The sequence below is a fragment of the Engystomops pustulosus genome, chromosome 9, assembly GCF_040894005.1.
Source record: "Engystomops pustulosus chromosome 9, aEngPut4.maternal, whole genome shotgun sequence".
In the NCBI taxonomy this organism is placed as follows: Eukaryota; Metazoa; Chordata; class Amphibia; order Anura; family Leptodactylidae; genus Engystomops; species Engystomops pustulosus.
Window position 1 is genome coordinate 91,843,725 of NC_092419.1, and position 13,116 is coordinate 91,856,840.

The 13,116-nt window shown below is 41.1% G+C and overlaps 1 protein-coding gene across 4 annotated transcripts in view; it reads left to right on the forward strand.

The window, feature by feature from the left end:
• NEK6 (NIMA related kinase 6) overlaps positions 1-13,116 on the forward strand; it is a 116,145-nt gene that overhangs the window by 74,736 nt on the left and 28,293 nt on the right. For 3 of the 4 annotated variants that reach the window (XM_072123250.1, XM_072123252.1, XM_072123251.1), the window contains 5 exons: positions 2,071-2,211; positions 2,726-2,830; positions 5,851-5,913; positions 9,757-9,867; positions 12,648-12,756. In XM_072123250.1, the coding sequence (XP_071979351.1) occupies positions 2,071-2,211; positions 2,726-2,830; positions 5,851-5,913; positions 9,757-9,867; positions 12,648-12,756 (529 nt within the window). The remainder of the gene's footprint in view (positions 1-2,070; positions 2,212-2,725; positions 2,831-5,850; positions 5,914-9,756; positions 9,868-12,647; positions 12,757-13,116) is intronic. The other variant, XM_072123253.1, reaches the window with a different exon arrangement.

Consider the following 13,116-nt stretch of genomic DNA (forward strand, 5'->3'; position numbering starts at 1 on the left):
TCCCCTCTCTCATCACGATTACTTTCTGGGGAACTGTGTGAGCACATTACTTACTGGGGAACTGTGTGAGCACATTACTTACTGGGGGGCTGTGTGAGCACATTACTTAGGGGGGGGCTGTGTGGGCACATTACTTTCTGGGGGGGGGGGGCTGTGTGGGCGCATTACTTGGGGCTGTGTGTGGGACATTACTTTCTGAGGGGCTGTGTGGGGGACGTTACCGGGGGGGCCTGTGTGGGCACATTACTTTCAGGGGCTCTGTGTGAGGGACATTACTGGGGGGGTGGAGGGGGTTGTGTGGGGACATTCGTGATTGTTAGGGGTAGCAGCAGGATAACACTGTCAGGGAACCAAGATGTACAGGCAACATGGAACATAAAATGTTGTGATGCCTTATGGAGAAGATTGAGGACGAGTCACCTACAGTCACTGGATATAACAAGTTCGGATTTCTGTGTTTCTGTAGCTGTATATACCCTCAGTAAAGTTGTTATTGGCACAACCACATGTGAGGGGGTTATATACAGGGGTGGGCATTACTTAGTGCTATACATATGCATAGGGACAGTGCCCTGGATCTTTTACCAACCTTGCAACACCCCTGCCCCCCTCCAAATCTTTTTTTAATTTCTTTTGTCTGTACTTGCAAGACAGAATTCCGGAAAAATTACAATGTGACAGGGAAACACTTGACTCCTTCCCTATTTTAAGAAGTAACCTATCTGCGCATACCTAAAAGCATCTTTTTGGGACCTAAACGCAAACATGTGCAGAACCTGAGAATAACCTAAATAACACACATGCTCTGTGGAACACAGCTGTATTGTTTCTAAGTTCTGAAAATGTTACTCTGACACTCCACAAACTGAGTAGGTGTGAGTTTGCAATCCTACCCTATAGAATAGATATGTCAACACTTGACCGACTAAGTAGTATATACTGTGTATACTCGAGTATAAGATGAGTTTTTCAGCACAATTTTTGTGTATATATTTGGGTCGGCTTATACTTGAGTATATACGGTACATTGTTTTATATATATAAACCTCTGCAAATGTGAATATAATCTGTCATCTAATGTTTCATTTAACACATTTCATTTAATACATGAGAACCAAATAAAAATTAAAAAAAACTAACTCCTCAACATTGTTTAATTAATGTAAATAAGTGTAAAATGTCTAAACTTGGTGGACAAATGATCTTCTTTCCTTTTACCATCTTTGTAACTATAAATCACAGTTACAATATGCAGAATCCTAGTGGGAATTAATATGATAGATGGTAGGGTTATAATCCCCAGATTATGGTAATCTCTCAGATAATGAAATGTACAGAATACATGAACCTTTAAAACAATGGATGAAAGTCTCAGACTATGTCATTTAAATGGTGAAATTCTTGGACATGGAACAATGCTGTGAAGGGATGGCAAACGAATTCTGTGTATTCTGATACTCCCTTCCATCTGTCCTTTACTTCTCTCTAACAAACATACACGAGGTACGACTAGGTACAGATGGATTGGAGTGTGACTGCAGGGTCCGACTACTCAGGATTTGTTTGTAGTCTGTGACCTTTGAGACGCAGCAGTGTGTGTATATAATACAGGCAGTCCCCGGGTAACATACAAGATAGGGTCTGTAGGTTTGTTCTTAAGTTGAATATGTATGTAAGTCAGAACTGTATATTTTATCATTGTAACCCCCAAATTTTTTTTGGTCTCTGTGACAATTGGATTTGAAAAATGTTGGATTGTCATTAGAACCGGGATTAACAATAAAGCTTCATTACAGACACCTGTGATACCTGTTATAGCTGTTCATTGTAGCCTAAGGTTAAAGTACAGTAAATTGCCAACACCCAGAGGTCCGTTTGTAACTAGGGGTCGTCTGTAAGTCAGGTGTTCTTAAGTAGGGGACCGCCTGTATATATAATATATACAAAATTCCAACAGGAACAAAGATAATAGAAACAAAACTGGCGTAAATATCTAGTACCAGAGATTCTATTCCCTTGTGATGCTGATGATGGAAATGTTCTTATTGTTATTTTTTGTCAATTATTCAGAGACATACAACCTCCTATCCTTACCGATGCAACCTGGCAGACTTTAAGATAGATAAGAAGATCGGACGGGGGCAATTCAGTGAGGTGTACAGAGCCACGTGTCATCTGGACAGGAAACCGGTGGCGCTGAAAAAAGTCCAGGTAGGCTTCCAACTATGTATAAAGTTGTACAATGTCCAAATTCTTATTGAAGGCCATGTTATTCCTTGGACGTGCTGCAGATTATTTTTACCTGAGCAAATGGGATTGAGCTACAATATAGACAACAAACTGGGATTTGAAGGCGATTTTCTCCCATGTTCATGTGATTTCAAACATTTTTTTTCGGCCTAAATCCTACAAAATACATCAACATGGTATCAAATGCGTTCAGCAGAGCCCCCTAGGCAACCCTGCACAATGTGACGTTGTGTAGAGCCACATGCCATAGGGCAGATGTAACCATTACTTATTAATGTGTGGTGTAATAAAGGAGAAGTTTCTTCTAATTTCTGGTAGGACAGAAGTAACTGAATATAACCATAAAAGTAAAAAGACCGGACCTTTCAGGCACCGCCAGTTATCCGTCACTTCATTCATCATGTTTTGTCCTATTGATATTTTGTGGATGGATGACTGGCAGAGCCCACAAGATCTGGTCTTCTTGCCTTTGTAGATTATGTGTATTCCGAGGTGCTCTCTGGATCTGGGAACTGACCTCACCCATGCGGTACAGCATCCAATAAGCCTATGTCGTAAGCAGAAATGTACCTGTAACCAGGTGAGCAAGATATTCCGTACCAGATCTGTATATCATACATCATTCCCCTAGGAAACATGGCCATACACATTGGAAAGAAAGATGTTCTATGAGAACCTTATTCGAAGGAATGTCATTGGTTTGCAAGAACAATCCTACTTAAAGGGGTTGTACCAAGTTTGAATGCTGATCGGTGAGGGTCCAAATACTGGGACTGTCAGCGATCACGAGAACAGACCCCCAAGCCATCAGGAGGAAAATGGTGGATTGCCAAGCTGAGCTTACGTCCTGCCACTCCTTTCTATAGTATGGGAATGTCTGAAATCGCCAAGCACTCTGCAAAATCCAACTCTCGCATAGTATTGAATGGAGCGGCAGGACACATGCTTGACCAGGTTTCTGGGGGTCCCGGCAGTCATACCTTCACTAATGAGCCTGTTATCTTCTATCCTATGGAAAAACTTGGTATAACCATTTTTTAAACCTGACACGTTAGGGTGTTTTTGTTTGTTATAACCAAATGTTGCTATTGTGTATGGGACCCTTTTTACGCTATGTAGCTTGCTCCTGTACTTTCGCTGTTAAAGTGTTTGTCCCACCTAACACCAAGCATCTTTGTATTTCAATAAGCTCAACATTCTTACTAGATTCAACAATGTCTGACTGCTGCAGCTCCTATTTGATTGTTTTCATGTGATAAGTTGTTCAGGGGCAGGTCACTGCTGTAGGTCACTGGCCTCAGTTGTAACCTGTCAACCCAATGCAGATCGCTGACCAACTCATTTGATCAAAGCTTAAAGGGATTTTCCAATTTAACCTTAAAATACACTGTTGTCCTATGACTTGCCGTTTGAGGGCAGATCACTGGCCTCAGCCGTGACCTACACACAAATGACACATGACTGCTGAGTCTAGTGATCCACTCTCATAGGCAACTGTGTATTTTAGTTATTTTAGGCTTAAAATGGAAAATCCCTTTAAGTCTAATTCAAAATGGGCTGCATTTTAACATCTATATACTAGCTGAAAAATGTGTTCCGCTTAAGTTCAAGTTCATTGGATTATAATACACATGGAATTGTATGATGATCTATAGCAGGCAAATATTTCAGAAATACAATATTCTGACATTTACAGAGTTCTGTAGTTGGTTACATATTAAAAGAACATCCATTGTCATTGTATGAACAATCACCAGGAATCTTTTACATGAGTAATAGCGATAGAACAAGGCAGGGATTGACTTGTATTGATGCCGAAGCGAAGTGCAAACAAATTGGGCTCTTACTTAGCCCTTCACCATGACCTTGGTTGGACTGCTAATCCCCTATGAGAAGTTTACAAGCTGTTTTCACCTCTTAGTAATGCATATAAATTCAGTCACATTTAGCTGGAGTATGCAGGCGGCTTTTAAACCAGATCCCCCTCACCTTTTAATAAAGTGGACTTAAAACGTTAGAATGGGTTTAAAGGGAGCTGTAGACATTTTTATAAAGTGAGGGATGCCTTTACAGGAAGGACCGCTGGAAGTACTGCCCCTGCCAACAAGAAACAAGCACTTACATTTCCATTGCCTTTATCAGTTATCTTTGTCACATTTAAGAAATCTGGATTTCTGGGATTACTACCCCCACTTTCCAAATGTGGAATAACCCACATAACCCAATAAGTTTCTGATTTGTGTTTAAATAAGTCCACAAATCCCTGTTGCTTGACTTTTCAATGCCAAAATTTTGACTTGTAGTATGCAAAGAGCAGAGAGTATGCGCTGAGCTCCGGGAGCACCCCAGGGCTTCCAGGTGCCCACATCTGATTTAGGTAGTAATTATTTGCAATTACTTAGGGTAGAGTAAATATAGTAAATTGGAACAGGTGCCAACATTGTTGCCTAATTAAAGTGGCCAAAATTTAGTAACAGGTTTTTTAGCAGATTGAGTAGAAGAAGGGCATTTGTGATCACATAAGCTATTTTATATCCAAGTGTCTTGTTACTTGGTCTTCCATTATTTTCAGCCTTGATTGTTTGACTACTTTTTAGCTCTGTTCCTTTAGTACACCATGAAGTTGCATCCATACAGGTCACCACATGTATGGGTAGATAAAGTTCATATAATGGGTTCACTATGTGGGTCTTGGACTTAAAGTGGTTGGCCCCTTTTCAATAAATCTGTTCCTTTAGACATGTCTCTGAATGTATATGTGTGCAGATACTGTGTCTTTGCCTCCATTGATTGCTTCAGGCTTTCCATGTTCTCACCATGCTGCCCTCTACATATATACACAGCTACCTCTCTATCACTGCTCTAGGCTGACCTGGTGGCATCACTCACTGTATTTTTCTCCTCACAGTCCTTCCTCATTGGACAGAGACTGGGAGAGGGAGGGAGCAGGATTAGTCATAATCTTCTTCTGCAGCTCCCCCTATTCATCAGTGCTCAGACATGTAAAAAAATTGGGGAGAATCTGCACACAGCACAAAAGTAAGTAGCAGGAATGCGGAATCACTTGAGGATTCAGCATGATTATCCACAAGGCACGTGGGCAACTTGTGTAAAAGAGTGACCAACCCTAAAGGGTTTTTCCAGAGGTTGCAAAAACATTGCTACATTGACCATAGTTTGGGTTGGTATTGCATCTGTAGAAAGATAAATTAATAAGTTGCAATACCAGGCACTACCTATAGTCAAGTGTGGCACTGTTTTTGGAAGAAATCAACCATGTGTTTCATCTTCCGGAAAACCCTTTTAATAGATGATGTTTTGGAAAACAGTTGAAGTTTATTGCCCAAAACAGTCATTAACATTGAGGATCTAGCAACAAGCATACACTCTTCTCTCCACTGAAGACACACACACACATGGCTGAGCCGAGTGTACCTGTGTTTAAGAGAGTTGGCAAGATTAGCCACCTGAAGATTTGTAAAGATTTCTCTTGCCCTCCTTTAAATGTCAGGTCGTCTAAATATCTGAAATTTTTCCGATGCTATGAAGAATTTTCTCTATTTTCCCGTGTTTTGAGCCAACCCTTTCTGTCATTTACAGATATTTGAAATGATGGATGCCAAAGCCAGGCAAGACTGCATCAAGGAAATTGACCTCTTAAAGGTGAGTCTGATAAATATTACTAATATAATATCTCAAGGGCCCCTGCACACAATCTTTACCCTCAATTGTGGAAACTCTGTGTAACATTTGCATCAAGATCCACAATTCACTGCAGATTTTTGGCTGGATTTTGATGTGGATCTACCCTCTCAATATTCAGAATATGATATAGAATTTCATCATAAATCTGAATAACCTGTTTCTATTTGCTTTATTTGAGTTATTTCTAACAAATAATTCGTATTGTATCTACAGTATCTTGAATGGCCTTAAAAAAAGCTGGGCCAGACAGTTTTGCTTTTCTGCTGGGAAACCCCTGTGGCAAGTGACCTGTGGTATTTGTGTAGGCATGTTTTCCCTGAAGCGGCATAGCAGGGATTCAGCCTATCTACAGACAAGCGATAGAGCTGTTTACTGGAGCTATCCCGACAAAGAGCTTCTGCTAAACGGTTAGAAAAGCCTTCAAAAATCCAAAAAGTAACTAAAAGGGGTTAGCTAGTCACAACAAGTTAGCCCCTATCCACAGGATAACTTGCAACACCCCCACAGAACACGGGGGTCCACGAGTGGCTTGCTTTGTCTTAGGGTGCAACATGGGAACAACAGATTTTGTGATCCCTTGTTGTGACTGGATAACCCCTTTAAAAAAAAATTCTTTAAACTTACACTTACCCATTTCAGTTTTTTTCCTATTAATCTGTGATATCTCTTGTTTAGGGCTCATTCACACACATGATTTGCATCCAGATGAAAGCCCCCATCAATTTTTATGGCTCCAGGTCACGGTGGGGTGAGCACACGGTGTATCACCGCACCGTGACTGTGTTGGGCCCGCGTGACCGCTCTTCTGCCCATGTGACCGCTCTTCTGCCTATGGACGGAGGAAGGATGACAAGCACTTACCCCCCCCCCCCTTCTTCTCCTTCTCCTGGCCCTGCACTCGCCCGGGATACCTTCCTGGAGAGCAGACTGCCGTGGAAATGCCCCCTTCCAGTGGGTAAAAAAAGTATTTAGTCAGCCCCCAATAGTGCATGTAATTGACATCATAGGTAGACCTCAAAAATGAGAGTCAAAATGAGAAAACAAATTCAGAAAATCACTGATTTTTAAAAAATGTAGTTGAAAATTGTGGTGGAAAATAAGTATTTGGTCAATAACAAGTGTTCATCTCAATTCTTTGTTTTATATCCTTTGTTAGCAATGACAGAGGTCAATCGTTTTCTGTAAGTCTTTTCAAGGTTGGCACACCAGTGTTGGCTCTCCTCTAGAGCAGGGTTGTCGCTGGGCAAAACAGACTTTCAACTCCCTCCAAAGGTTTTCTATGGGGTAGAGATCTGGAGACTGGCTGGGCCACTCCAGGACCTTGAAATGTTTCATATGAAGACTCTACTTCATTGCCCCGGCGGTGCACTTGGGATCATTTTCAAGCTGAAAGACCAGAAGGTTTGCACTCAATATCCCACGATACAGGATTCAATCCCTTATGTACACGGATCAGTTGTCCTGGTCCCTTTGCAGAGAAACAAGCCCTCGTCATGATGTTGTCCCCCCCTTTTATACTAGTAAGAAATTCAGACAAGAGCCATAGCTACAGGTGATGTGTGGAGGACAGAGGAGCCTCTTACAGAAGAGGTTAGAGGTCTGTAAGCGCCAGACATCCTGCTTATAGAAGGTGACCACATACTCATTTCCCACCATAATTTGCAAATAAATTCTTTTAAAAACCAGAAAATGTGATTTTCTGCATTTGTTTTCCCATCTGTCTCTCGCAGTTGAGGTTCTACCTATGATGTCAATTACAGGTCTAATCTTTTTAAGTGGGAAACCTTGCACAAAACCTCTTCCCACACGTGTCTTCCCAGTGCTTTGCCGCAGACCGGCATGTCCAGGGTTTTAAATATCATGACTCGGGATGAATCCAGGCTTTCTCGAGACGGTTTAAGATATATTTGACATAACGGGATGGAATTTCCCAAATCTTCCTAATATTTTATAGGCAATAATCTCTCTCCGAAAGACATTTAGTAGCCCGTGGGCATTGCTTTGCTGAATATATATATTTTTGAAACATTTCACACTTGAAAATTTGCAAGTATGCTCAAAGCCAGGATCCCTGCGGAGAGAAAAAATGCCGTTTAAACACTCAAATCACAGCATCAAACAGCTCAAAATCTGGTGAGTCAGTCTGAGCAGTCACATTGCGTTGCGAATGAGCAGCGAGTGTATCTGTTTTACTGCCTGTAGGGCATTCCTTTCTAATGTGTACGCATTTATAAATTATGTCTGATACAAACCCTGAACGCACACAAGTCGGCTTACAAGCAGCTCAACAAATCAAAAGTAACAATAATGTAAGTTTTAAGTAGGTTCCCGAGAAACCGTTTAATGCAGTACAAGGTCAGCAGTTTGTGGGCATATGGAGCAGGTGGAGGGCCCCTTGTCTCCTGTTGTAACGCATAATAGTCCAAGGTTACCATCCATATAATGGAAGGGAGACAAACCGCTTTGGTTTGTCAACGTCCTCTGTTTATGAGAAAATTACTTGTCAAAGTGAAGTGTTTTGTCCTCCTTTTGTTAATTGACAGATTCCATTTTGGAGATGGATTTCTTTTTATAAATTAACACTTATGTAGTATGTATTTTCTAAAGATGAATGTAGTCTCTTGTAATTTGTTTTTTTTTTATTCCATTCTGTTCCTCTGTTCGATTGTTAATCTACCCAGAATAATAGTATAATGTGTATAGAGATAGAACTATAGACAAAGAACACAAGCTCAACGTATAATAATTGTAAAACTGGAGTATGGCACAAGATGTCTACAAATCCTAAATATGATAAAAGATGGTGACCGACACATTCCTAAATATAGTCAGATCTTTGGCTTCGTAGCAGTTCTGGATATCATATAAAAGTAGTACAATTCCTAGCACCAAGGGTCGGCCTGTCTGATGTATAGGGATCTTTTACTTGTTATGTAAACACAAAGGAGTAACCTTTTTAAAGGGCTTATCCACTCCCTTGCCTATAGAAAGGATGAACATTTTTATAAGCTTTCTCTAGTCATTTAGGGAGCACGTTTCTACTGCTATCACTGATGCGAAACTTCCTGATAGTAGAAGGGTCAATAGAGTGAAAGTCTTGTAGGGAGAAGTGTGGCAGATCTCTATGGTATCTGGGAACTTCTTGCAGTCCAAGTAAAGCAGGTTCCTTGTAGATATTCATTTTCTCCTTCCATCTGGTTGGGACATCACCGGGCCACTCCAGGACCTTGAAATGCCTCTCATGAAGCCGCTCCTTCATTGCCCTGGTGTTGGACATCAATAAGGCTCCAGATGTCCAAACCGTCTGGTCCCATTCACATGGCGGCCATGATCTGGTCGCATCAGATGTAGGCCACCATTGTGGTCTATGCAACCCGATCACGGGGCACACCGTGTCTCACTGCACATATTAGTGAGCTGTATGTATCCCGGGAAACACTATTTAAAAATTGTAGTCAAAAATATAAGAAGAATACGGGTTCAGCAGTGATTGCACATACATCAGTCACATGACTGTAGCAGGAACCTTTGGTGTTGAGTATTTAGGGGTTTGAAAAGAAGACCTAATAAGAAGGGCTTAATAAGAAGGCGCACCAAATTGGGGACAGGTATAAGCTATAAATATTTGGCCAACAACTATCTTATATATATAGCCAGAGATACTTTGGGCACTTTTTTACAGAAATTGTATAAGCATATAACATGGACAACATGGACCCAGACGTTAGTTTTATCTTGTGGTTAAATGGGGTCTCTAGATTCCGCGTTTCATCCATTCTCTCTTTGTCTTTCTCCACGTAGCAATTAAACCATCCGAATATTATCAAGTATCTGGACTCATTTATTGAAGACAATGAATTGAATATCGTCTTGGAGTTGGCAGATGCTGGAGATCTTTCTCAAATGATTAAAGTAAGGGCTAGAAGTATTTATGTTGCAGATATATTTCCTAGTGCATGTGTTTAGTGAGTCCTGTATTTATAGTGTGCATATATAAATAGTAGAAATAGGAAAATATCTACTACGAACTGCGGTGGTGACCTTCGTATTCACTTACATAGAATAGATTCCTGTTCCGTTGTAAAATTTGTTTTCAGGTCCGGACATAATAAATGTGATTGGTCACTTTCTCACTATGCTTAAAAGACATCTAACACCAGGATGAAAGATTATAAACCCAGCACACTGACATACCGGTGTGTGCCCCCCTCTGGCAAGATCTGGTCTTCTTTTAACTTCTTAGAACCTCGGAACCTTAGGAAAAAAAATGGTATTCAAAATTATGCAAATTAACCTTGTGCATAAATACAAGGGAATAAGGAGATACAAGAAGAGCAGGTATGTCAATGTGCTTGGTTTACGATCCTTCATCCTATTGGTAGATGTCCTTTAAGGCAGTGATTTTCAACCTTTTTTGAGCCGCGGCACACTTTTTATACTTAGAAAAACCTGGGGCACACCACCAACCAAAATGACACTAAAACAGTCATATTATACATATAGTTAATGATATAGATTCTAAATTTATTTTACTCACTCATTGTGAAACCTGGGCCTGTTTCAATGAACACAAAAGGGATATCCTGGCAGGAATGGTGGAAAGACACACACGAAGCTCTTCCTCAACAGTTCTCAGTTTCTCCCTGTTTTTAGTATATGGTGATGATTATTTTGTGGCTCATATACTGCAAAATAAAGGGGTACAATGAGAAGTACTATGGCCATGAGGCCAGAGTACAAGTGCCAGCTCATATACTCAGCATATGAGCTGGTACTTGTAGTACTCCAGCCTCATGACTATAGTATTTCTCATTTTACATTTCTCATTGTTATATGCAGTATACTGCTGGAGTACTAAAAGTACCAGCTCATATGCTGAGTATTCTGCCAACAGTTCATATACTCAGGCAAAAGCTCATATAGTCAGCATTATTGGTGGGCATTACCTTGGCGGTGGGCAAATGCGGGAGTCTCTCCGCTCTCAGGATGATGCGCCGGCCTCGGTGACGTAATTTTGTCGCACGAGGTTCAAAGCTTGCGCATGTGTTATTGTACACGTCTCCTACATTGTAAGAAGCCGTGACTGCGCATTGCCGGGAAACAAAACACAGGGGACACCATAGTTTGGGGAAATTTCCCCGCGGCACACCCAACCATGTGTCGCGGCACACTAGTGTGCCACGGCACACAGGTTGAAAATCACTGCTTTAAGGGAAAACCTAAGGCACAGATGCACCATCAGTAGAAGAACAAAACATCACAGACCCTAATGACTGTAATGGCGGTCTATTTAGTTTTCGCCAAGAAGCCTCTTCTGTTCTATGCATTTCCTGGCATTTTGGGTGGTATCTTTCAAGGATTGATTGATTCTCCACATGCAAATATTAACTAAGCCTAGCCTGCTTTCTATTCCTTTACATGGGTCTGAAGGCAAAACTAACAGCCAGTCACACATAATAGCTTGAACCTCTGTGATAATGCAGCTTCCACTAGTGAGAAAGATTAATGGAAGGTCAACAGAGAACACAATGGTTGTCACTTGTCAGGCGCTGTGTGGTTTCTTTGCCCAGTGCCCAGCAGGAGTGGTCGGTGACCTTTTCTGCTAAGACAATTGAAACTGTTAGGTACTGATTGCATGATTACAGGTCTTTACCATCATTGCGGCCTTGTCCTACCTGCACACCTACCTGGTCAGATCCTACAGACACAGTGAAGTGGATGGGAATCCTTGCATCATAGTGATATTTGTTGTAAGGATTCTATGACTGCTGAGCAAACGGTCACTGAACTGTAACTGTAACAGCACTAGGCCCCTTTGACACGAACATTGGGGGGACAGATATCCAGCCGCACAATTTACAGCCAGATATCAAATCTCATAGATGCCTATGAAGACGCCTATGGTGAGCATGCTGTATCTTTTCCCGTACCTGCGTCCGGGCACCACGCATCGCTCTGAAGAGGGGAGGGGTGAGCAGCACCAGGGGCGTAGCATCTGCTTGTGTTAAAGGGGCCTTGGAGTGGCTGCTCGACTGGCAGACAGGGACTCCTTGCATCATATATCAGTATATAGATACTGGGGACACAGTATAAAGATACTGAGGACACTGAGTAGATACGGAGTATATATGATACAGAGGACACCCCGCTCGGTCTGTGAAATCTGTGACCAGCACTCAGGTCCGTATCCACATAAGTGTACATCTGCCCTTACACTAGATATCTGTCCAGTCCGGTTTAAGATGCACCTACTACTTTCTGCATCCGTATAAGAAGAGCTGTAGAAGCTTTTCCACATTACATTTAATAGTACAGAATACTTTATTATATCAGTTTGCTCCGGGCGACTCTTCCATTTGCCACAGTTTATGGTTCTGAAGCTCTAAATATGTTATTCAAGGTAATTAAGACACAAGAAGCTCATTACACAAAGACAACGGCTCCACCTGTCAGGATTTGTTTTGTTCCACAACATTGATTTGATGAGTGTGGGAAATGGGTTACGATACCTCCAAAGGCTTAGAAGGTTCTGAAATGCTTTATTTACAGTTTCTTCTTCTATTACATCAATTTTATATATTTTTTTTTTAATTTTTTTTTTTTATTTGCTGTACTTGATTTTTTTATGTGTGATATTTTAGATGACATTCTGCAGTTTTATAACATAAGCTGTTCTGTTTTTCCCATCATAGTATTTTAAGAAACAGAAGAGATTAATACCGGAGAGGACGGTGTGGAAGTACTTTGTGCAGCTGTGCAGCGCTGTGGAACATATGCATTCCCGCCGGATCATGCACAGAGGTAATCTCTCCATCCATCCATGGCCTGCTCATCCTACGTAGCAGACACCTAATCCTGCACACGAATCCGGGCTCTTTTTTCATGGCGAAGCTGTATATCAAATACTAATACGAAAATCTTTTCATAAATCGAATATATATATATATATATATATATATATATACAGGCAGTCCCCGGGTTACATACAAGATAGGGTCTGTAGGTTTGTTCTTAAGTTGAGTTTGTATGTAAGTTGGAACTGTATATTTTATCATTGTAATCCCAGCCAGAACTTTTTTGGTCTCTGTGGCAATTGGATTTTAAAAATGTTGGGTTGTCATAAGAACCAGGATTAACACTAAAGCTTCATTACAGACACCT